Genomic DNA, 24,921 nt, shown 5'->3' with positions numbered 1-24,921 from the left:
TGTGTGTAAAACTGCTTTGAGACTGGAGGAATACTCACTGAATGCCTTGCACAGATATTCAGCAACTGGGCTCGTGGTGCACACTGCGATCAATTGGTAGTTCTGGTAAAAATCATTCAGGGCCTGTCCCAAGCAGTAATTGGGTAAAATGAGAAACACTCCATCCAGAATCTTTGCTAGGTTTGTCAGACCAAGCTCTGTGGGGAGAAACCATTAAACATAATGAAACTGAGCTAGATGCATTCCTCAGCCAAAGTCCCTCATCCCCACTCCTCCCCAAACAAGAGCTGATGGCAAAGTGATTCTGTTTACCTTGAATGGTCAGCCTTCAACCTGCCAAAAAGCATCAAGCCCAGTTTGCACCAACAATGGAGATGGCTACATGAGCCATTAGTGACAGGGATGAATCACTGGAACGAAACAGTATTGAAGGGAACTGCAGGTTCCTCAGGACCTGAGCATCTGAAGTTCAGCAGTCTGAGTTCCCACAGGAAGGTTCAAAATGCTTGAATCAGGACAATGCTTTATTCCATTTCCCCCATCCCCAAGTCAAGTTCTCTCCTATTCCAAGGGCAGTTAGCTGATCTGCTCTTCCTCCCTCCTCTGTATCATCAATCTGTCAATATTCCTGGTTACAGTGAAGCCGATGTAACGCCTGGCGCCTTGGAAATACTTGGATAAGCACCTGGAGTGCCGTAACCTACACAGCTACGGACCAAGAGCTGGAAAGTGGGATCAGATCAGATAGCTCTTTTTTTCCCCATTGGTACAGACATGACGGGCTGAGTGGCCTCCTTCCGTGCCATAGATTTTCTATGTTTTTTGTGACTCTTCCTTGCCAATCTTTAGCAGGGAGATATGGATCTCAGCCTCTGCAAAATCCTGGGAAACAACTGGATCCTGGCATTCTGCAACACAGCACTAATGCAGGGTACTGTGACAGCACGAGTGCAGAGTATTATGCTATCAACACATCACTGTCATACCAATGTATGACCTGCTGACCATGCTGATGCACAGCATGTGTCAGCTGTGATGCAGGGTACCATAACAATGCCAATGCAGGTCACTGTGATAGCACCAATGCATGTCCCAGTGACAGCACTGATACAGGGCTTGGCAATAGCAATGCAACACAACATTAATGCAGTACATTGTGGCAAAGCTCTCCCTGTCTAATTGCAAAATTCAGACACCAAGATTCTACGGTGTCTTGAAGCAGCAGAATGCAATTCTCAGCCCCTAAACTCCTGTTTCTGAGTCTCTTACTTCTGAGTACCTGGAATGTTCATGATGGTGATGGCCAAGAAGCTAGCAGTGCCAGTCAGGATGTTGGCTATGGTGGTCCTGATGTAAGCTGTAGCAATCACAGAGTAAAAGTAGTGGAAGAGGTACATGACAGGGATAATAGACCAGCCGTGAAGCAGCAGAAGTATCAACACATCTCCGAGATGTTCCTGCACAGTGAAAGGTTGCAGCTGAAAGATCTGGAATATTACCTGCAAACAAATCACAATTATTTTTTTTTGCGCTCCCCTTGTTATTTTTTGATGGCTATGTGCTGCAATCAGACTGTGTTTTCATCTCAAGCTCTGGTTTCACAGTGAGGATCAGGTGTACCCAAAACAAACCTATTACAAGCCAGACAATAAAGCTCAGCAGTGTCAGTACCACAAGTTCTGCAGTGGATTTGGACCACGTCATGATTGGTTACGACTGCTGGGAAAATAATTACAGGCTCCGAACACATTCGCAATGATTCACAATTGTACAGAAACATTCCCAGAGATGCAAAGACAATGGAACTTGAGCCAAAGTAGGGATATCATCAAAGTGAACAAACACTAGTCAAAGAAATGGGTTTAAAGGGGGTATTAATTATAGATTCTGTCCCTGCATCTACCCCATGGGACTATCTCTGAATTCAGATTATCAGCAAGACCTGCTAAGTTATGGCCTGGTGGAGAGAGTTCCCATTTAAAAGCACTGGCAGACTGGTGCAGAGAAATGGAAATTACAGGTTGTTACTGGGCCCCCAACCTTCAGAATCAATCCATTAGGACAGAACATGAGTAAATAAGACCGATTTATTATAAACTCCACCACCCACTTCCTCCCAAACTACTCTCAGCACAGTTACCCAGAAACAGATGCAGCCTGACAGACGTCCAGTAATCACACTATATACAGGATACATCCACTAACTGTTTGAAAGATGTTGAGATTCCTGTTCTATTCCTCACAAGGAATGAGTCAGCTCAGGAATTAGTTTCTTACTAGGATTGCGATACACGGGATGGAGTAGTTAATCAAATCCCAGAGGAGAGCAGACATCCAGTAGTTGATGATATGAAGGCCACTGGTGAGTTGAATGTGCTTGGATCTTATGGTTCTCTCAGCCACCAACAACAGAGTGAAGGTGCTGACCAGAAATGCCATGCCATACATCAAGTTGAAGGCCAAAGCAAATCCTGTCCGATTTCTGTAAGCAAATAAAAAGAATGCAGTGAACTGGTGCATAAACAATTGGCCACCTATAACCCTAACTCCATGATCAGGATGTCACCATTCTACTAGCTCCAGCATCCCCTAACTAACTTTAATTCTGAAGTAAGGGTTATTCTCAGCTCCATTAACCACAGGCAATTGAATGATCAACAGAAATTTTCACCCGGGAACAACCTTTAATTTTGGTAGAGTGATGTCTCCCTTATATCCTTGGCAATATCCTTAGGTGTTCAATATGGTTGCATAAAGTGAGCTGGGTCTATTTGGAGTGTAGCTTATGAATGGGACTGATGTCCTTCCATTAAAAGGAGGGGGTCTCACCATCAGAAATGAAGCCCAATCTCTCATCCTGATTGTGTCTTTTTTAGCTTCTGGTCTCATTCCCAACCAAGGAAGATGGCAGCACATCAGAAGCGTGCAGGGATTGTGACATCAGCTTCAAGTTACCACAGGCACAGTGCCAAACTGTGATGTTCAGGCACAGTGCTTGCATAGTCAGTGCCCAATGTGTACACATTCACAGCAGCCAATCCACCATTATCAGTTATGAGTGGAACTTTCAGGCTGTTTTTGCTTTCTTATCTAAAGTCCAAGTAAATAACTGGTGTTACATAGAATGCCTGCCCACACAGTGCAGTGGGCATGTGAATCTAGATATACATTCTGCATAAAGCTCAGCTGCGTGTTGCGGTGCAGGAACGGATAGAGCATTAACCATGATGCATGAGGCACTGATTTAAGTTGTCGGTTCTGTTCATGACCCACTGACTGAGTTACTTACTCCTCCCTGACCTGGCCAACTGCTGCTCTTCAACTGACTGTGTGACTTTTCCTAATACAAAGCAGTAAAGTGAAGCAGGTGAAAGGTGACGGGGATCAGCAATATGTTCTTAGAGCAAGACTTGATAAAATTAAACACACACACACACGACAGGTTAAGTGAGGGAAAATGTGAGGTTATTGACTTTGGTAGGAAGAATAGAAAAAACAATTTTTAAAAATGCTGACAATGCTGGTGTTCAGTGGGATTGAGGGTTCACCAATCAGAAAAAGAGTTAGCATGCAGGTTCAGCAAGTAATTAGGAAAGCAAATAGTTTCTTGGCCTTTATTGCAAGAGGGTTGGAAAACAGAATGAGGAAGTCTTGTTACAACTGTACAGGGCTTTGGTGAGACCACACCAGGAGTAGTGTGCGCAATTTTGGCCTCGGTAACCGAGGGAGGATATACTTGCCTTAAAGGGGGTGCAACCAATGTTCAATAGACTGATTCCTGGGATGAGGAGAGGTTGTGTAGATTGGGCCTATACTCTCTGGAGTTTGGAAGAATGCGAAGTGATCTCATTGAAATGCAAACAAGTTCTGAGTTGTTTCCCCTGGCTGGAGAGTCTAGGACACAGGGGCACATTCTCAGGATAAGAGGATAACCATTTGGACTGAGATGAGGAGAACTTTCTTCATTCATAGGGTTATGAATCTATGGAGCTGTGGATGTTCAGTCATTGAGTATATTCAAGATGGAGTTCAATAGATTTTCAAACACTAAGGAAATCAAGGGAAATGGGAATTGAGCAGGAAAGTGGAATTGAGGTTGAGGATCAGCCATGATCTCACTGGATGGTAGGACAGGCTCCAGGAGCTGAATGGTCTACTCCTGCTCCTATTTCTTATATTTTTTGCTGCGCACTGCTTGGCTTGAAAATCTAGCAGTTAAGTGAGCTCACTGGTGGAAACTGCCTTAACAAGAATCAATCAGACAGCAAGGGAGAAAACTGGAACAACATAGTCATTAACTGGCTGATTATTCCCTTTCTAGGCCAGGGCATCTCTGGCTGACTCAGTGTAGATTAAGGGCTCAAACTCGGGATGTGGCTGGTCTATATGATCGAGTACTACACCACATAGGGCACCCCACTCCCAATTATCGGGTGGACCATTTCTAGCAGAAGGTTAATGCTGAGCACGTACTCATTCAGTTGGTCTATTGCTTGCTCTGTAATGTTGCGGGGCTGTGGGTAGTTGGTGGTACTGATTGAAGCTGTTGGTCCCACCAGCATTTTGAATAAGGCATTGTCCACTAACATCAGGGAAGTAGCAGAAGTATGGTAGCCCAAGTTATTGAATAAGATCCGTATCCTGGTTTGAGATATCAGTATGTCATGGAAATCAGCAGCTACCAAACATTGTTCAATAAAGGATGTTCCTTCCTTAACTGAAGAATTCAACAGATATTCAATAATATCACCTGGAGGAAAAAGGTAACAAGAATCTGTCAGACATCAGACAATAAATACAACTTAGCAAATCAACACTGCCCCACACTGACAGTGTGACCAACAGCAACTCATGCACCACAACCAAAGGCACAAGAGATATTACTTCAACTCAACAAAGTTCATATTTTTAATGCATTAACAATTTAAATTTTTAGAGAAAAATTCCCCTAGTTGCCTTGAATTTCTGGGTCACACTTGGGCAGAAGGGAGGTTGTAGAAGAGGGCTGCCCATTGGAAATTTTGTGCAAAAGCACTGCCTACAGGAAGTAATCTTGTTCAAGAGGATTGCTATTGAAGGAGATTTTGTTTAAGAGACCTGCTTATTGGAGGAGATTGTGTGTAAGCCTATTGGGAGAAATCTTGTGTAAGAGGGCTGCCAATCAATGGAGATTTTGTGTAAGAGGACTACCTATTAAAAAGTGCAGATTATAAATTAGTTATTCTCCCAGCTCTGAGCAAATGTTCCCTCAGGATTTGGTCCCATCAACAGCCTCATGCAGGCTAACAAGCATTAACAGCTTGGGCAAAAATTGTAGCATAGCTAGTGAAAGATGCCTCTTCCTGTAATATCCCTGGGAAAGGGAGCAGGCACGAGAATTGTCTGCCTCACATCCCATAAAATTCTAGAACAAAAACAAAAATACCTGGAAAAACTCAGCAGGTCTGACAGCACTAGCGGAGAGGAACACAGTTAATGTTTCGAGTCCGTATGACCCTTCATCAGAACTAAGGAAATAGAGAGATGAGGTGAAATATAAGCTGGTAGAGGGGGGTGGGATAGGTAAAGCTCAATAGGGGGCCAGTGATAGGTGGAGGCCAAGAAGAGATTGCCAAAGATGTCATAGACAAAAGGACAAAGAGGTGTTGACGGTGGTGATATTATCTAAGGAATGTGCTAATGGGGACATTAAAGGTAGCAAGCTGGACAAGCTAGTGGCAGATGGCCCTAGTGGGGGTGGGGTGGAGGGAAGGGATCGAAATGGGATAAAAGGTGGAGATGAAACAATAGATCGAAATAAATTTAAAAATAGGTGGGAAAAGAAAAATATATTTGTAAAAAAAAACCACAGAAGGTGCAACACTTGCCCCTTTACTTCTCCCCTCCTCACTGTCCAAGGGCCCAAACACTCCTCTCAAGTGAAGCAGCATTTCACTCGCACTTCCCTCAATTTAGTCTACTGCATTCGCTGCTCCCAATGCAGTCTTCTCTACATTGGAGAGATCAAACGCAGACTGGGTGACCGCTTTGCGGAACACCTTCGGTCTGTCCGCAAGAATGACCCAGACCTCCCTGTCGCTTGCCATTTCAACACTCCACCCTGCTCTCATGCCCACATGTCTGTCCTTGGCCTGCTGCATTGTTCCAGTGAAGCTCAACGCAAACTGGAGGAACAGCATCTCATCTTCCGACTAGGCACTTTACAGCCTTCCGGACTTAATATTGAGTTCAACAATTTCAGATCATGAACTCTCCAACCTCACCCCCTTTCCGATCCCCCTTTTTCCAATAATTTATAGATTTTTTTTTTATAAATATATTTTTCTTTTCCCACCTATTTTTAAATTTATTTCAATCTATTGTTTCACCTCCACCTTTTAGCCCATTTCGATCCCTTCCCCCCACCCCACCCCACCCCCGCAAGGGCCATCTGCCACTAGCTTGTCCTGCTTGCTACCCTTAATGTCCCCATTAGCACATTCCTTAGATAATATCAGCACCGTCAACACTCCCTTGTCCTTTTGTCTATGACATCTTTGGCAATCTCTTCTTGGCCTCCACCTATCACTGGCCCCCTATCGAGCTCTACCTATCCCACCCCCCTCTACCAGCTTATATTTCACCTCATTTCTCTATTTCCTTAGTTCTGATGAAGGGTCATACAGACTCGAAACATTAACTGTATTCCTCTCCACTGATGCTGTCAGACCTGCTGAGTTTTTCCAGGTATTTTTGTTTTTGTTCTAGATTTCCAGCATCCGCAGTATTTTGCTTTTACCATAAAATTCTAAATTGGCTCAAAAATCATGGTAGAAAGCAGACGTCAGTTGATTGTATTCCAAATCCCAGAGGCTTTGCCTCACCAAGGCTGAGGAACTGTGCAGCTCTCACATGCAGTGATCAGAAGCAGGGCCACAGAGTTTGCTCTCCTGCTAAGGATGGGTTTTTTGCTGTGATCCTACAAATGTAGTTATTTATGACTTATATTCTCAAAACTAAAAAAAAGAAAGTTTTGTGAAAAAAACAATGAGAAGACTGTGAATATGAAGATTCAAGTGCAGAGTTAAAGGAAAGATTAGTAGAGGAGTATAGTCAGTCCCTCACCCTCGATCTGTCTTGGACTGCCGAGCTGTTCTTGCAACACCTCTCTGTAGGTCTGAGCCAAATCTCTAGTCTGGGTCTGGGAGTTGGATCTCAATGAGTAAGGGACAATGGTAGGCCCGTACTTTTCCAAAGTCAGATTTAGCGGAGGTGAATCCTGGGGTCCTGGAAATGTCTTGGCGACAACCAATGCAAAGCAGGCAAAAATCAGCGGGACCATAAACTGGGCTGTGAACACCTTCCAGTTCCGCCAGGTGTATGTTGCTCGCTTCATGAGCATGGCGTAGAACTGCTGCAAATACAGGATGATCTGCACAAGAGAAGGGGGAGAAGTCAAGGCTTTTTACAGAGCAAGAGAATCCAACAAAATAAGAAACACCAGCACCCCAGCTCACTAAGAGCCACAGAGACACCGGTCCCCTATTAAAGATATATAGGGGCCAGGATTTTCTGGGGCAACAGAAAATTTGGAGAGGCAGTCAAAAGTCCATTGACTTTCAGTGGGACTGGAAAATTCCGGCCGCAGGCTGCCCCAATGCATTTTACAGCCAATTAAGCACTTTTTGAAATGGAGTCACTCTTGTGATGCAGGAAATGCAATAGCCAATTTGCACAGAGTAAGCTCTGATAATCAGCAAAGTGATTATGACCAGATAATCTGTTTTAGCGATATTAATTGAGGGATAAATATTGGCCAGGACACCAAGGAGAACTCTCCTGGTTTTCTTCAAAATATTAGCTGTGGAATCTTTTACATCTACCTGAGAGGTTTAACACCTCTTCTGAAAGGTGGCATAACCGACAGCACTCCAGCACTCCCTCAGTACTGTACTGGAGTGTTAGCCTGGATTATGCCCTCTAGTTTGTGGAGTGGAATTTAAACCCCACAACTTTCTGAATCAGAGGCAAAAGTGCTATCCACAGAGCCAGGCGGACACAATTAATCTTACTGGGAGCTAAAGAATAAATGATTAAAAGTTGGAAATGTTAGCTGTTAAAAAAAAGGGCAGGTCCTTCATTTTAATTCTGAAAGATGCCTGCCTCTTCATCTGCAGGCCCTTCTCAGAGTTAATGAACTTACCCAAGATAAAAGCAAAATACTGCGGATGCTGGAAATCTAGAACAAAAACAAAAAGACCTGGAAAAACTCAGCAGGTCTGACAGCATCTGTGGAGAGGAGTACAGTTGACGTTTCGAGTCCGTATGACCCTTCATCAGAACTAAAGATTATAAAATTTTTTAGTTCTGATGAAGGGTCATACGGACTCGAAACGTCAACTGTATCCCTCTCCGCAGGTGCTGTCAGACCTGCTGAGTTTTTCCAGGTACTTTTGTTTTTGTTGTTAATGAACTTACCCCTGTGTTCAGTTTGATAGAAGGGTAGTCAATGAGATGATGATGGTCACTGTCATCTGTAGCATCCATCAGGTCACTCAGGCTGGTTTTCTCCCCAGTTGACCAGTCACCTGTCCTACGCTCATGTTGGTATTGGATTGCTGGCAACTGGATTGCCTGTAAGTCCATGCTGGGGTCCACCAGCTTCCCCACCCTGCAAAGGACCAAAGGCATTGAATGACAATTGGAGTTACACTAAAGGGAGGGTCGGCAGTCCTCAGCACCAGAATCAGCAGCAGCTCCACTCAAAACATGAGGTGTAAAATCATCAGTCAACAAAAGGGAGACTGGCCCTGGGACAGGGGTAGAGGGGAGGAAGACAGAAACAAAAGAGGGTGGGGGTTAGAGAGAGAAATGGGAGGGGGGGAGAGAAAGAGACAGGAGGGAGGGGGAGATACAGAGGAAGGAGGGAAACAGGATGGAGGCAGAGAGTCAAGAGGGAGGGAGAGTGAGACAGTGGGGTGTTGGTGGGTGGAGAGACAATTGAGAGGGGAAAGGTTTGAAAAAAAAGGGGGATCTCATTCCTCAAAACTGATCAGTCATTCCCACTGGCAGTGGAAGGAACCATCTTACTGCTGCTGCTTCTTAATGTTGCTGCTTTGTGTTTCAACAGACCTGAGGTAACCCATCTCCTTGGGCTGTCTGGTTTTGTTTCTTTCCAGCTTCTGTATAACTGTTGCAATATTGAACATAGGTTGCAAAGATAAATACATAAACTATGTCAGATCACAACCTTCTGCATACTTTTTAAAATTTATTCTCCCTTCACACCATCCTCATTTTTAAACCTTGCGTTTATTTTATTTATAACTTTCTAGAAGCTCTCCCTTAACATTGTAACAACAGTTTGCATGCATAAAGCATTTATAATGTAGTAAAAATCCCAAGGCACTTCATAGGAGTGATTATCAGCATATTAGCATTTTATATTAGCATGGATAGAGGACTAGCTAACTATCAGGAAACAGGGAGTTGGGATAAATGGGTCATTTTCAGAATAGCAAGCTGTAATCAGTGGAGTGCCACAGGGATCAGTGCTGGGTCTCCACTATTTACAATCTATATTAATGACTTGGATGAAGGGACTGACTGTATTGTAGCTAAATCTGCTGACGATACAAAGATAGGTAGAAAAGCACGTTGTGAGGAGGATACAAAGAGTCCACAAAGGGATATAGATAGGTTAAGTGAGCGGGCAAAAAATTGGTAGGAGTATAATGTGGGAAAGTGTGAGGTTGTCCACTTTGGCAGGAAGAATAAAAAAGCAGAATATTATTTAAATGGAGACAGACTACAGAATGCCGCAGTACAGAGGGATCTGGGTGTCCTTGTACATGAATCACAAAAAAATCAACATGTAGGTACAGCAAGTAATTAAAAAGGCAAACAAAATGTTGGCCTTTATTGCAAGGTGGAATGGAGTATAAAAGTAGCAAATTCTTGCTACAACTGTACAGGGCATTGGTGAGAGCACACCTAGATTACTGTGTACACTACCACCTTTTCAGGGCAATTAAGGCTGAGCAATAAATGCTGGCCTAGCCAGCAATGCCCACATCCCATGAAAGAATAAAAAAAATGTTTTGGTCACCTTACTCAAGGAGGGATATACTTGCATCGGAAACAGTTCAGAGAAGGTTCACTATGCTGATTCCTGGGATGAAAGGCTTGTTTTATATAGGGAAGGTTGAGCTGGTTGGGCCGATACTCACTGGAGTTTAGAAGAATGAGAGGTGACCTTATTGAAGCATATAAGATTCTGAAAGGGCTTGACAGGGTAGATGCAGCCAGGGTGTTTCCTCTCATGGGGAAATCTAGAACTAGGGTACACAGCTTCAAAATAAGGTCGCTCCCATTTCAGATAGAGATGAGGAGGAATTTCTTCTCTCAGACGGTCATTAGCATTTGGAATTCTCTTCTCCAGCGAGCAGTGGAGGCTGGGTCATTGAATATATTCAAGGCCAAGTTAGACAGATTTTTGATTGACAAGGGAGTCAAGGGTTATGGAGACAGGAAGGAAAGTGGAGTTAAGGACACAATCCTTGATCTTAATAAATGGCGGGGCAGGCTCGAAGGACTGAATGGCTTATTCCTGCTCCCGTTTCTTATGTTCTTAATCAAAATGTGACACCAAGTTACCAAAGGAGATATTATGGCAGATGACCAAAAGTTTGGTCAAAGATGTAGGTTTTGTGGAGCATTTTAAAGGAGGAGAGAAGCGAAGAGTGTGCCAGTTTATATTTATACCATACTCGTTGACTGTGGTTTTCCCATGAGAATCAAAATGAGGTATGTTCAGATGAAGCAATGTTACAGATTATATTGGGATATGTTGCAGCAATTCATGGCCTGTTTTGGGGAGGGGGAGAGAGCGAGAGAGAGTGAGAGATTCCATAAAATGTCTCTATTTGGGGAGCAGAGGAAGAGAAACAGAACCAGTGCAACAACTGCAAACTGCTCAACCTCACACTCACCTCAAAAATACCTCCTCCATGGTAGTGACTGAGGCTCCATAACTGGCGATTCCCAGCTCCTTCTTCTTCTTTTCCAGTTCCGAGAAAAGGGCTTCAAACCTGCAGACAGAAAGGATGTAAATATATAGAATCATCAGCACTTCCAGGGGAAGTCTCTGATCCAGGTGTTGCTGTGTGGAATGTACTGGTGTGTAAGAATAAAATCAATCCAACTGTTGCTACCAATCAAATAAACTTTTGTTACTTAGTAATTGTCATTTGCATAACTTGGTCCTTTTAACACACGCACAAGAGTTTGTTTTACTCTCACACTCACTGGGAGCGACATGAACATACGATATAGGAGCAGGAGTAGGCCATTTGGCCTCTCAAGCCTGCTCTGCCATTCAATAATGTCATGGCTGATCTGATTGTGGCCTCAACTCCACATTCCTGCTTACCCCCGATATCCTTTGACTCCCTTGTTAGTCAAGACTCTATCAATCTCTGCCTCAGAAATATTCAACCACCCTGCCTCCACCACTTTCTGGAGAAGAGAGTTCCAAAGACTCACGGCCCTCAGAAAAAATTTCTCCTCGTCTCTGTCTTAAATGGGAGACCTTTATTTTTAAATTGTGTCCCCTAGTTCTAGTCTCTCACAAGGGGAAACTTCATTTCAGCATCCACCTTGTCCAGTGTCCTCAGGATCTTATATATTTCAATAAGATTACCTCTCCAATGGATACAGGCCCAGCTTGTTCAAACTTTCCTCATAGGATAACAACCCCCATCCCAGGTATCAATCGAGTAAACCTTCTCTGAACCGCTTCTAATACATTTATATAAGGCGACCAAAACTGTACACAGTACTCTAGATGTGGTCTCACTAACGCCCTGTACAACTGTAGCAAAACATCCCTACTTTTATATTCCATTCCCCTTGTAGTAAATGACAACATTCCATTTGCCTTCTGAATCACTTGATGTACCTGCATACTGTACTAAATTTTTGTGATTCATGTACATGCTGACTCTCACTGGGATCGAGATACTCACTCACTCACTCAGACAGGCCAACACACAGACTGGGACTGACACACATAGATAAAAGCAAAATACTGCGGATGCTGGAAATCTGAAACAAAAACAAAAATAGCTGGAGAAACTCAGCAGGTCTGACAGCATCTGCGGAGAGGAAACATTAACTGTCTTCCTGATACACATAGATACTGATGTTAATTGAATATTAATTGTGTTTAAATATATACACGTGGTGGGCATTAACTGGTGATTGACCCCTACAAAAAGACAGTGGGCCTCTGATAGCGCAAGAGGGCAATCGCGCAGAACTGGTCCCGTTAATATAACGCAATTTGAGGCCATTACTTGAATAGATTAGACAATGAGATAAAGGCTACAGGACAGTCTCGGAACAGAACTAGAAGCAGGAATTCTCATGATTGTGAAGTTTTGGTGGCTGCCAATAAATGTGAGGATAAACTAAAGAGAGACAAAACAAGGGAAATTAGATAGTTGGAGTTTATTCTGAGGTACTATGTAAGGGGCAACCAGCTTTATTACTAAGGTGGATTGGACTGCAAAAATTCTTGCAGGTGGGACTTTTAAGGCCAAAGTGAGGCTCATCCTAGGGGTTTCAAAGAGTAACTGGGAGATGTTAGAGTGGACTCTCCCACAGGTGGAAGTGTATTTTCGTTTACATATTTTGGCCATATATTCCAGGGAATGTAGACCAATTGACATAAAAGCCACATTTCTGCAGGGCAACAGTTTTCACAGAGCACTGTTTCTGAAGCTGCCTAAAGAGGCACCAGATGCGGAAGGAAGACAATGGAAACTAAGTAGATGCATCGCTGGCCTGAATGATGCATCATTTCAGTGAGATTGGTGTGGCTGAAAATTAATTATGTTTAACTAAAAGCAGATTCTGCAATGTTATATTGGTATCATAAGGGAAAACTTTCAGGTCTCTTCATGATGCATGTTGATGATTTCTTATGGGGTGGTACTGCAGAATTTGAGAATGTGTTATTAATAAGATTACTGTTGCATTTAAAATTGGAAGTCAAGGTTGTGGGGCTTTTACACATATGAATTTAGATATTAAACAGTGTATATGTGGAATAACTTTAAATCAACAATCTTATTTGGAGAGAGTGTTACTCCCATCCAGGTTAATCATACTAGCTCATCACAGAAAGATTATGTTATATCTAAAGAAGAGACAGAGAAAAATTAAATCTGGAGAAAAGTGTACTTAATTTTCTATCTTTAGATGACTCAAAGAACATGAAGCTAGTTATTTTTAGCAGTGCTTCACATACTAATCTTCCTGATGGGTATTCAATTGCAGTCAGTTTCAGAATATTTCTTATGGGTGAAAATGGGAAATGTTGTACTTTGGCTTGAGGAGATATGAAAATAAAAATGATTGTTAAAATTGGTTGTTGAAACACTGCCTGTGGATATGGGATTCTACTTGTCAAATATTTTAAGTCAGATTCTGTACAGGGGGCATACTGATGATAGTATGCCGACCCACTGAATGTTACATAAATAATAATAAATTATGGGGTTATGTACACACTATGAAAAGTGTAAGTGAGAAAAGGTTACACATTGACCTCGAAAAAACTCAGCAGGTATGGCAGCATCGGCGGAGAAGAACAAAGTTGACGTTTCGAGTCCTCATGACCCTTCAACAGAACTAAGTAAAAATGGGAGAGGGGTGAAATATAAGCTGGTTTAAAGTGTGGGTGGGGGGGGAGGTTGTAGGAACAAGTAAGCAGTGATAGGAGCTGATAATCAAAAGATGTCACAGACAAAAGAACAAAGAGGTGTTAAAGGTGGTGATATTATCTAAAAGAATGTGCTAATTAAGAATGGATAGCAGGAAACGCAAGGTACAGATAGCTCTAGTGGGGGTGGGGTGAAATAAGACTAAAAGGGCATAGAAGGTATAGATTTAAAAATAATGGAAATAGGTGGGAAAAGAAAAATCTATATAAATTATTGGAAAAACAAAAGGGAGGGGGAAGAAACGGAAAGGGGGTGGGGATGGAGGAGGGAGTTCAAGATCTAAAGTTGTTGAACTCAATATTCAATCCGGAAGGCTGTAAAGTGCCTAGTCGGAAGATGAGGTGCTGTTCCTCCAGTTTGCGTTGAGCTTCACTGGAACAATGCAGCAAGCCAAGGACAGACATGTGGGCAAGAGAGCAGGGTGGAGTGTTAAAATGGCAAGCGACAGGGAGGTCTGGGTCATTCTTGCGGACAGACCGAAGGTGTTCTGCAAAGCAGTCGCCCAGTCTGCGTTTGGTCTCTCCAATGTAGAGGAAACCGCATTGGGAGCAACGAATGCAGAAGACAAAGTTGGGGGAAATGCAGGTGAAATGCTGCTTCACTTGAAAGGAGTGTTTGGGCCCTTGGACGGTGAGGAGAGAGGAAGTGAAGGGGCAGGTGTTGCATATTTTGCGTATGCATGGGGAGGTGCCATTGGTGGGGGTTGAGGAGTAGGGGGTGATGGAGGAGTGGACCAGGGTGTCACGGAGGGAACGATCCCTACGGAATGCCGCCGGGGGGGTGAAGGGAAGATGTGTTTGGTGGTGGCATCATGCTGGAGTTGGCGGAAATGACGGAGGATGATCCTTTGAATGCGGAGGCTGGTGGGGTGATAAGTGAGGACAAGGGGGACCCTATCATGTTTCTGGGAGGGAGGAGAAGGCGTGAGGGCGGATGCACGGGAGATGGGCCGGACACGGTTGAGGACCCTGTCAACTACTGTGGGTGGAAAACCTCGGTTAAGGAAGAAGGAGGACATATCAGAAGAACTGTTTTTGAAGGTAGCATCATCAGAACAGATGCAACGGAGGCGAAGGAACTGAGAGAATGGGATGGAGTCCTTACAGGAAGCAGGGTGTGAGGAGCTGTAGTCAAGGTAGCCGTGGGAGTCGGTAGGCTTGTAATGGATATTGGTGGACAGTCTATCCCCAGAAATTGAGACAGAGAGGTCAAGGAAGGGAAGAGAAGTGTCAGAGATGGACCATGTGAAAATGTTGGAGGGGTGGAGATTGGAAGCAAAATTAATAAATTTTTCCAGGTCCCGATGAGAGCATGAAGCAGCACCGAAGTAATCATCGATGTACCGGAGAAAGAGTTGTGGGAGGGGGCCGGAGTAGGACTGGAACAAGGAATGTTCCACATACCCCATAAAGAGACAGGCCCATGCGGGTACCCATAGCCACACCTTTTATTTGGAGGAAGTGAGAGGAGTTAAAGGAGAAATTGTTCAGTGAGAACAAGTTCAGCCAGACGGAGGAGAGTAATGGTGGATGGGGATTGTTCGGGCCTCTGTTCGAGGAAGAAGCTGAGAGCCCTCAGACCATCCTGGTGGGGGATGGAGGTGTAGAGGGATTGGACATCCATGGTGAAGAGGAGGCAGTTGGGGCCAGGGAACTGGAAATTGTTGATGTGACGTAAGGTGTCAGAGGAATCACGGATGTAGGTGGGAAGGGACTGGACAAGGGGAGAGAGAAGGGAGTCAAGGTAACGAGAAATGAGTTCCGTGGGGCAGGAACAGGCTGACACAATTGGTCTGCCGGGACAGTCCTGTTTGTGGATTTTGGGTAGGAGCTAGAAGTGGGCCGTCCGAGGTTGGGCGACTATCAGGTTGGAAGCTGTGGGAGGAAGATCTCCAGAGGAGATGAGGTCAGTGACAGTCCTGGAAACAATGGCTTGATGTTCAGTGGTGGGGTCATGGTCCAGGGAGAGGTAGGAGGAAGTGTCCGCGAGTTGACGCTCAGCCTCCGCGAGGTAGAGGTCAGTGCGCCAGACAACAACAGCACCACCCTTGTCAGCGGGTTTGATGACAATGTTAGGGTTGGACCTGAGAGAACGGAGTGCAGTAAGTTCAGAGAGAGACAGGTTAGAATGGGTGAGAGGAGCAGAGAAATTGAGATGACTAATGTCACGCCAACAGTTCTCAATGAAAAGATCAAGAGAAGGTAAGAATCCAGAGGGAGGGGTCCACGTGGAGGGAGAATATTGGAGGTGGGTAAAAGGATCCGTTGAACAGGGAGAGGACTCCTGCCCAAAGAAGTGAGCACGGAGATGAAGGTGGCGGAAGAAGAGTTCAGCATCGTGCCGAGCCCAAAATTCATTGAGATGAGGGCGTAAGGGTATGAAACTAAGTCCTTGGCTGAGCACTGAACGTTCAGTGTTGGAGAGGGGAAGGTCAGGGGGTATAGCGAATGCACGGCCGGGGCTGGGATTGGAAGATGGGGTGGGGACGGAGGGACAGGCAGGGGTGGAGGTTCCTAGATGGGTGTTGGTGTCGATGAGTTGTTGCAGCTTGCGTTCCTTAGCACTTGAGAGAAAGATAAAAAGTTTCTTGTTGAGGCGTCGGATGAGACGAAGAATAAAATGAAACTGGGGGCACGCGCAGCTTTGAAAAAGGGTGCGGCGGTGCTGCTGGAGGGAGAGGTCGAGTGTGTTCAAATGGCGGCGCATGGCACTGAGTGTGGATCTCAGATCGCTGTTGTTGTCTGGCGCACTGACCTCTACCTCGTGGAGGCTGAGCGTCAACTCGCAGACACTTCCTCCTACCTCTCCCTGGACCATGACCCCACCACTGAACATCAAGCCATTGTTTCCAGGACTGTCACTGACCTCATCTCCTCTGGAGATCTTCCTCCCACAGCTTCCAACCTGATAGTCGCCCAACCTCGGACGGCCCGCTTCTACCTCCTACCCAAAATCCACAAACAGGACTGTCCCGGCAGACCAATTGTGTCAGCCTGTTCCTGCCCCACGGAACTCATTTCTCGTTACCTTGACTCCCTTCTCTCTCCCCTTGTCCAGTCCCTTCCCACCTACATCCGTGATTCCTCTGACACCTTACGTCACATCAACAATTTCCAGTTCCCTGGCCCCAACTGCCTCCTCTTCACCTTGGATCTCCAATCCCTCTACACCTCCATCCCCCACCAGGATGGTCTGAGGGCTCTCAGCTTCTTCCTCAAACAGAGGCCCGGACAATCCCCATCCACCACTACTCTCCTCCGTCTGGCTGAACTTGTTCTCACACTGAACAATTTCTCCTTTAACTCCTCTCACTTCCTCCAAATAAAAGGTGTGGCTATGGGTACCCGCATGGGCCTGTCTCTTTATGGGGTATGTGGAACATTCCTTGTTCCAGTCTTACTCCGGCATCCTCCCACAACTCTTTCTCCGGTACATCAATGATTACTTCAGTGCTGCTTCACGCTCTCGTCGGGACCTGGAAAAATTTATTCATTTTGCTTCCAATTTCCACCCCTCCATCATTTTCACATGGTCCATCTCTGACACTTCCCTTCCCTTCCTTGACCTCTCTGTCTCAATTTCTGGGGATAGACTGTCCACCAATATCCATTACAAGCCTACTGACTCCCATAGCTACCTCGACTACAGCTCCTCACACCCTGCTTCCTGTAAGGTCTCCATCCCATTCTCTCAGTTCCTTCGCCTCCGTTGCATCTGTTCTGATGATGCTACCTTCAAAAACAGTTCTTCTGACATGTCCTCCTTCTTCCTTAACCGAGGTTTTCCACCCACGGTCGTTGACAGGGCCCTCAACTGTGTCCGGCCCATCTCCCGTGCATCCGCCCTCACGCCTTCTCCTCCCTCCCAGAAACATGATAGGGTCCCCTTGTCATCACTTATCACCCAGCATGCCTCCGCATTCAAAGGATCATCCTCCGTCATTTCCGCCAACTCCAGCATGATACCACCACCAAACACATCTTCCCTTCACCCCCCCGGCGGCATTCCGTAGGGATTGTTCCCTCCGTGACACCCTGGTCCACTCCTCCATCACCCCCTACTCCTCAACCCCCACCTATGGCACCTCCCCACACATACGCAAAATATGCAACACCTGCCCCTTCACTTCCTCTCTCCTCACCGTCCAAGGGCCCAAACACTCCTTTCAAGTGAAGCAGCATTTCACCTGCATTTCCCCCAACTTAGTCTACTGCATTCGTTGCTCCCAATGCGGTTTCCTCTACATTGGAGAGACCAAACGCAGACTGGGCGACCGCTTTGCAAAACACCTTTGGTCTGTCCACAAGAATGACCCAGACCTCCCTGTCGCTTGCCATTTTAACACTCCACCCTGCTCTCTTGCCCACATGTCTGTCCTTGGCTTGCTGTATTGTTCCAGTGAAGCTCAACGCAAACTGGAGGAACAGCACCTCATCTTCCGACTAGGCACTTTACAGCCTTCCGGACTGAATATTGAGTTCAACAACTTTAGATCTTGAACTCCCTCCTCCATCCCCGCCCCCTTTCCGTTTCTTCCCCCTCCCTTTTGTTTTTTCCAATAATTTATATAGATTTTTCTTTTCCCACCTATTTCCATTATTTTTAAATCTATACCTTTTATGCCCTTTTAGTCTTATTTCACCCCACCCCACTAGAGCTATCTGTACCTTGCGTTTCCTGCTATCCATTCTTAATTAGCACATTCTTTTAGATAATATCACCACCTTTAACACCTCTTTGTTCTTTTGTCTGTGACATCTTTTGATTATCTGCTCCTATCACTGCTTACTTGTCCCTACAACCTCCCCCAACCCCCCCCTCCCCCACACCTTAAACCAGCTTATATTTCACCCCTCTCCTATTTTTACTTAGTTCTGTTGAAGGGTCATGAGGACTCGAAACGTCAACTTTGTTCTTCTCCGCCGATGCTGCCAGACCTGCTGAGTTTTTCCAGGTATTTCTGTTTTTGTTTTGGATTTCCAGCATCCGCAGTTTTTTGTTTTTATCTACACATTGACCTTGCTGGCCTGAAATAAATGCTGGAGAGATAGGAAATCTCTAAAATAAAATAAAACTATCTGATTGTTTTACAAAAAGAAATGTGTGCACAAGAATGATGTTAGGGATCTTAGAGGAGGGGCAACTCAAAATGCAATGCTTTGTACAGAATATGGAGGTCTTTGATTTAACTTGTTTTGAAATTTTGGTTGTGCATATTAACTCTAATTTTCATTTAGAGAGAGAAGTCAATTAATTAGCTGTATATTAATTGTGATTTTAATTGTATGCAGCTAGTGGGTATTACTTAGTAATTCACCTGAATCCCTAAAAATAGACATGGACTGAAACTGTGGCTGTTGAATTAGGAGGTGAATGCATGTTACGTGAAACTTTGTAAAGATTAGCTCCAGTTTCATCTTTTACCAAGATTGAACCGCGCACGCAACCCACACGCTCTCTCTCTCTGCTATAATATACCTGTCAGTGCTTTCATTCGGGAGGATGTAGGAGAGTTCTGCACCAGCAGTGGTCTGCAAGGCTGCTTTGGGCACATAGCTCTTCACAAGATCAGTAACGTCAGCGTTTTTACAATGAGGCTCTTTCACAATCACCATGTGGTACCCGGCCCCTGAAACAACATACCCAGCACAATAAATCACAGCAGCTAAAAAAAGACTATTGTTTCAGTTTGAATAAACTTCCCTTTGGGCACAACTTACAGGTTTATAGACTATGAGTGTGCATTACCTGTGTCATGGCTATTACAGAGTTAGGATGTGGCATTTTCATGTGATAACACCTTGTCAGCTGCATTTATCAATGGGCTTGAATCTGGTCAAATCCTGCTTCAGCCCATTGTCCCACCTAGAGTACTGAGTCGAGTTCTGGTCACTGAGCTACAAGGGATGCTGTAAGTGGTGAATGGGGTGCAAAGAGGCATTACTATGGCGATCCACATCTTAGTGATCTTAAGTATGAGGAAAAGTTGATAAACTTGGGATCTTCACTCTTCATCTTAGAGGTGGCCAAGGTAGCAGATAATATGGAAAAGAGACAATACTTTAAATTACACTACAAGAGTAGGATAAAGGGTCACAATTTTTTTTAAAAAATTCATTCATGGGATGTGAGCATCGCTGGCTAGGCCAGCATTTATTGCTCATCCCAAGGTGCCCTTGAGAAGGTGATGGTGAGCTGCCTTCTTGAACCGCTGCAGTCCCTGTGGTGTAGATATACCCACAGTACTGTTAGGGAGGGAGTTCCAGGATTTTGACCCAGCAACAGAGAAGGAACGACATTTATTTCCAAGTCAGGATGGTGAGTGGTTTGGAGGGGAACTTCCAGGTGGTGGTGTTCCCATGTGTCTGCTGCCCTTGTCCTTCTAGATGGTAGCGGTTGTGGGTTTGGAAGGTGCTGTTTATGGAGCCTTTGTGAGTTCCTGCAGTACGTCTTCTAGATGGTACACACTGCTGCCACTGTGCATCGATGGTGAAGGGATTGAACGTTTGTGGATAGGGTGTTAATCAAGCTGGCTGCTTTGTCCTGGATGGTGTCGAGTTTCTTGAGTATTGCTGGAGCTGCAATCATCCAGACAAGTGGAGAGTATATCATCACATTCCTGACTTGTGCGTTGTAGATGGTGGCTTTGGGGAGTCAGGAAGTGAGTTACTTGCCACAGGATTCCTATCTCTGACCTGCTCTTGTAGCCACAGTTTTTATTTGGCTAGTCCAGTTCAGTTTCTGGTCAATGGTAACCCCTGGGAAGTTGATAGTGGGGGATTCAGCGATGGTAATGCCATTGAATGTCAAGGGGCGACGGTTAGATTCTCTCTTGTTGCTGATGGTCATTGCCCAGGGTCAAATGGCTTCCCCCAGTTGAAAACTGCACATCCATCAGTACTGTGGACAGAAATCTGGTGACTCTGCGCTGTTGTATAGTGACTTCTCTTTCACCAATCTACGCTCATTCAAATTAAATTAAATTAAACACAGAATTCCTGGTTGGAAAAGAATGCATAAATATTCAACAAACTGAATCAAATTAACACAAGAGACAGTCTGATTCTGGCAGGTCCATCACTTTCAACATCACAACATAATTAAAGAAGCAAAGCAAAATGTGAATTATAGGCAGACCAGCACAGATTGAGCCTGCAGAGAACGTCCTAAGGGTTCATAACACCCAGTTGAAAGGCAGCATATTCTGTCTTTATCACCTTGTGTTAAGTCTCACCTAACTGCAGCATCTAGTGAGAGGATTGCAGGTCCCTAACTGAACCTGTCTGATTTTTACATTTCATGACTCAGTTCTCTGACAGTATTCCCACCCTCCCCAGTTGATACCCCTCCCTCACTCTGGGTCACCCTTCCACAAGAACTCGGACAAGGTGCAGAAAAGGTCAAGAGGACCGGAATCTAGAGTAAGCAGATCATAAAGTCCAAATATTGCAGAGTTATTGGCGAAGGCCAGGAAAGAGAATCGTCAGCTGGAAGTGTACAATGGCACAGAGCAGCCCAGTAACTGGATGCATCAACAGAATAGTGAGGGTAGGAATGAGTCAATAGGCTGAATGGCCACTTTTCACCCTTTGTTATTTTTCTAAATGTTAACATGTTCCCTCAGCTGCTGGTCTTCGCCAGATAGACAGATCTTAAAGTCTTACTGTCAAAACATTGCACACACATGGAAAAGATTGCTCATCTCCCAATGCAGTCTGTAGCAGCATACAGGAAGTTCCAGAATCTTACTCCACTGGGAGGTATCAGTTGAACTCCAAGTATGACTTACATATACATTAGATTGCAAAAAAAATTCAACCAACACCACTGAAATGAATGTTCTGCCAAGAATATCTTATCCACTGAACAGCCTCATAAATTCAGTCCTTCCCTACCCATATTGTGAATTGCGGTCCCTACAGCAACACTGAGATTAGCATGTGTAGAGGATTAGCTAACAGGAAATAGAGAGGGGAGATAAATGGGATGTTTTCAGGTTGGCAAGCTGTAACTAATTAGGAGGGGTGCTCCAGAGGTCAATTCTGGGGCCTCAACTATTTATAATCTTTATTAATGACTTGGGTGAAGGGGCAGAGTGTATTGTCGCCAAATTTGCTGACGATATAAAGACAGGTGGACAGAAAAATTCTGCAAAGGGGTATAGATAGGTTAAGTGATTGGGCAAACATTTGGCTGATGGAATATAATGTGGGAAAATGTGAAGTTATCCACTTTGGTAGAAATAATAGAAAAGCAGTGTATAATTTAAATGCAAACACTATAGAATTCTGCGGTAGTGAGGGATCAGGGTGTCCTTGTGCATGAAACAAAAAGTAAACATGCAGGTACAAGCAGGTAATTAGGAATGCAAATTGAACGTTGGCCTCTATTTCAAGTGGGGGGGGGGGGGCGGCGGCGGCGGCGGTATGTATAAAAGTAGAGAAGTCTCACTGAAAACTATACAGGGTATTGCTGAAACAACACCTAGAGTACTGCAGATGATTTTGCTGTCCTTATTGAAGAAGTGATACACTTGTTTTGGAGGCAGTTCAGAGAAAGTTCACTACGTTAATTCCAGGGATAAAGGGGTTGTCTTATGAGAAAAGGTTGAGCAGATTGGGTCTTTACTTATTGGAGTTTAGAAGAATGAGTGGTGATCTTATCAAAACATAAGATTCTGAGGGGCTTGGCAGTGTAGTTTCTGGGAGGAGTTTCCCTATAGAATCTAGAACAAGGAGGCACAGTTTCAGAATAAGGGGTCGCCCATTTAAGACAGAGATGAGGAGGAATTTCTTCTCTCAAAACGAGGAGGAATTTCTTCACTCAGAGGGTCACGAATCTTTGGAATTCTTTAACCCAGAGAAAAATGGAGGCTGGATCATTGAATATATTCAAGGCTGAGATAGACAATTCCACTATTGTTGAAGAATCTAAGAGCTATGGGGAAGAGTTTAGGGAGGTGGAGCTAAGGCCAATATCAGATCAGCCGTGATCTTACTGAATGGTGGAACAGGCTCGAGGGGCTGTATAGTTGGCTCCCACTTTTAATTTCTTATGTTCTTTTTAGATCAGGCTTCTCATTCAAGGCCTTTCCTCATTTGCTGTCCGTTTGGCAGGAACATATCACTGTGCAGCCAACGCCTGATAAACATGCACTCAACAACTTAGAATTATGTAGCATGTCTAACATACAAGTCCCAAGGCACTTCACAGGAACACAATGAGACAGAAATTGACATCAAGCCAAAAGAAGAATTTTTTGGGAGAGGCAGCTAAAAGCTTGTTCGAAGAAGTAGACTTTAAGGAACTTCTTAAAAGGAGGGTAAAGAGGTGGAGAGGTTTAGGGAGGGAATTCCAGAGCTTAGAGCCCAGGAAATCGAAGGCACAACTGCCAGCGGATCAGGAAAAGGCTAGCTGGGGGAGGGGTGTATAAATGGTTAGAATTGCGGGTGAGCAAGAGATTTCAGAGGGTTGTAGAGTTGTGTTTAGTGCTGTTTCGCATACCCACCATACTTGTTCTTGAGAAACAGTGAAGATCCACAGCACTGAAGCTGCCCATTGGCCATGATCAGAATACGATCTCCAAGGAGATCAGCTTCATCCATAAAATGAGTGGTTAACAGGATAGTGCGGCCATACTTCTGATGCTGTAGAAGGTCCCAGGCAGCCCTGCGAGACAGTGGATCCATACCAGACGTTGGTTCGTCCAACATGACAACCTGAAGGACAGAAAGCAAATAATAAATACAGGATCCACCATAGGGTTTCAGCCAGTTTCTAAAGGACGGTGGCACTGTGAAGACAAAAAAATTCCCTCTGGAAAGTATTCCACCCATTCTACAGCTCCAAAGCACCTGGTCCTTTTAGAAGGAAGTGGGCAGAGCTTGATGTACATTTAGCCAACTTTGTCACAAGTTCAGTCAGCAAGGACTTGTTTTATGGAATAGGCATGGCCAGCAATTGTTGCAGTAGCAGCCAAGTGCTCATGCAGTCACCCACCCTCTCCGCACCTCCCCCAAAACCCCCAATCTCCAATGCCCTCCCAAAGTTGGTTTGCTCAGTAATGTTGGTTCTCTGTCCTCATTTTCCTTTCTGTGGTTGGATGTCCTTCTCCCTGGCATTAACCATTGCTGCCCTACAACAGGTTGCGATAAATTAGCCAGTTGGATTCACTTTCCTGCTTCAACCTCTTTGTAAGAAAGCCATGGTTGCCCCGTCCCAGTGTAGTGACTGCTGCACTGTACTTTGTATGAGTTAGCCAGTATGGTTACTGATTGAAGGCTACTGTGACTCAGTTCTCTATAAAACAAACTACAAAATGGATTTTATCAGCCAACTGAGGGAAAAATGTTCATTATTCAAAGGCCCTTCCAGATAATTCTTGGCCCACTCACAGCGTTATTAATTATTTAAGGGTTTTCTATTTTTTGCTTCCTTTGATGTGGAATCAGTTACAGAAATAAGATCAATGTTTTGGCTAAAGGTGGTTACATCAGTTTTAATCTGGTCACTCCCAGCTCTCAAACACAGCTTAACCATACACACAGTCTGGGCCCAGCAATGGATCAGAAGAGCTGCTTCAGATTCATCTGAGTCAGGCCTGTTTGGCAGAATATTCATGTTATATTTCTTGTATACAACAGACAGTAAAAGCTTCCACAAAAGTATATTAAAGAGTACTTAAAGGGAGTTTTGGTCCCTTAGAGGGAGAGACTGGGGAATTAATAATGGGAAATAATGAAATGGCAGAGACTTTGAACAAGTGTCTGTCTTCACATTGGAAAACACAAATAGCATCCCAAGAATAGTAGAAAATCAAGGGGCAAAAATGGTGGGGGGCGGGGGGGAGTGAGGACAATATAAAATAATCACAATCACTAGACAAAAAGTATTGGGAAAACCAAGGGGGCTGAAGGCTGGCAAGTCCCCTGGACCTAATGGTCTGCATTAAAAAATAAGTGGCTGCAAGATAGTGGATGCATTGGTTGTAGTCCTCAAAAATTCCCTAGATTCTGGAAAGGTTCCAGCAGATTGGAAAACTGGGAGTGTAGCACCTCTATTCAAAAAAGGGAGGGCAACAAAAGGCAGGAAACTATAGGCCAGTTAGCCTAACATCTGTCACTGGGATAATGCTGGAATCCATTATTAAGGAGGT

The 24,921-nt window shown here is 44.5% G+C and overlaps 1 protein-coding gene across 4 annotated transcripts in view; it reads right to left on the bottom strand.

Annotated features, from left to right (window-relative positions):
• The window catches only part of abca3b (ATP-binding cassette, sub-family A (ABC1), member 3b), a 107,111-nt gene that overhangs the window by 21,300 nt on the left and 60,890 nt on the right, over positions 1 to 24,921 (bottom strand). For 3 of the 4 annotated variants that reach the window (XR_013578981.1, XM_078558717.1, XM_078558716.1), the window contains 9 exons: positions 23,275 to 23,485; positions 19,245 to 19,395; positions 10,971 to 11,069; positions 8,458 to 8,650; positions 7,105 to 7,411; positions 4,474 to 4,750; positions 2,278 to 2,482; positions 1,280 to 1,499; positions 39 to 197 (listed from right to left, as the gene is read on the bottom strand). Coding sequence is in view for 3 of the 4 variants with exons in the window: in XM_078558717.1 (XP_078414843.1) it covers positions 39 to 197; positions 1,280 to 1,499; positions 2,278 to 2,482; positions 4,474 to 4,750; positions 7,105 to 7,411; positions 8,458 to 8,650; positions 10,971 to 11,069; positions 19,245 to 19,395; positions 23,275 to 23,485 (1,822 nt within the window). In the remaining variant the exon portion in view is untranslated. The remainder of the gene's footprint in view (positions 1 to 38; positions 198 to 1,279; positions 1,500 to 2,277; positions 2,483 to 4,473; positions 4,751 to 7,104; positions 7,412 to 8,457; positions 8,651 to 10,970; positions 11,070 to 19,244; positions 19,396 to 23,274; positions 23,486 to 24,921) is intronic. The other variant, XM_078558715.1, reaches the window with a different exon arrangement.

The sequence above is a fragment of the Cetorhinus maximus genome, chromosome 15, assembly GCF_964194155.1.
Source record: "Cetorhinus maximus chromosome 15, sCetMax3.hap1.1, whole genome shotgun sequence".
Lineage (NCBI taxonomy): Eukaryota > Metazoa > Chordata > Chondrichthyes > Lamniformes > Cetorhinidae > Cetorhinus > Cetorhinus maximus.
This window is presented reverse-complemented; position numbering and strand designations above follow the sequence as displayed.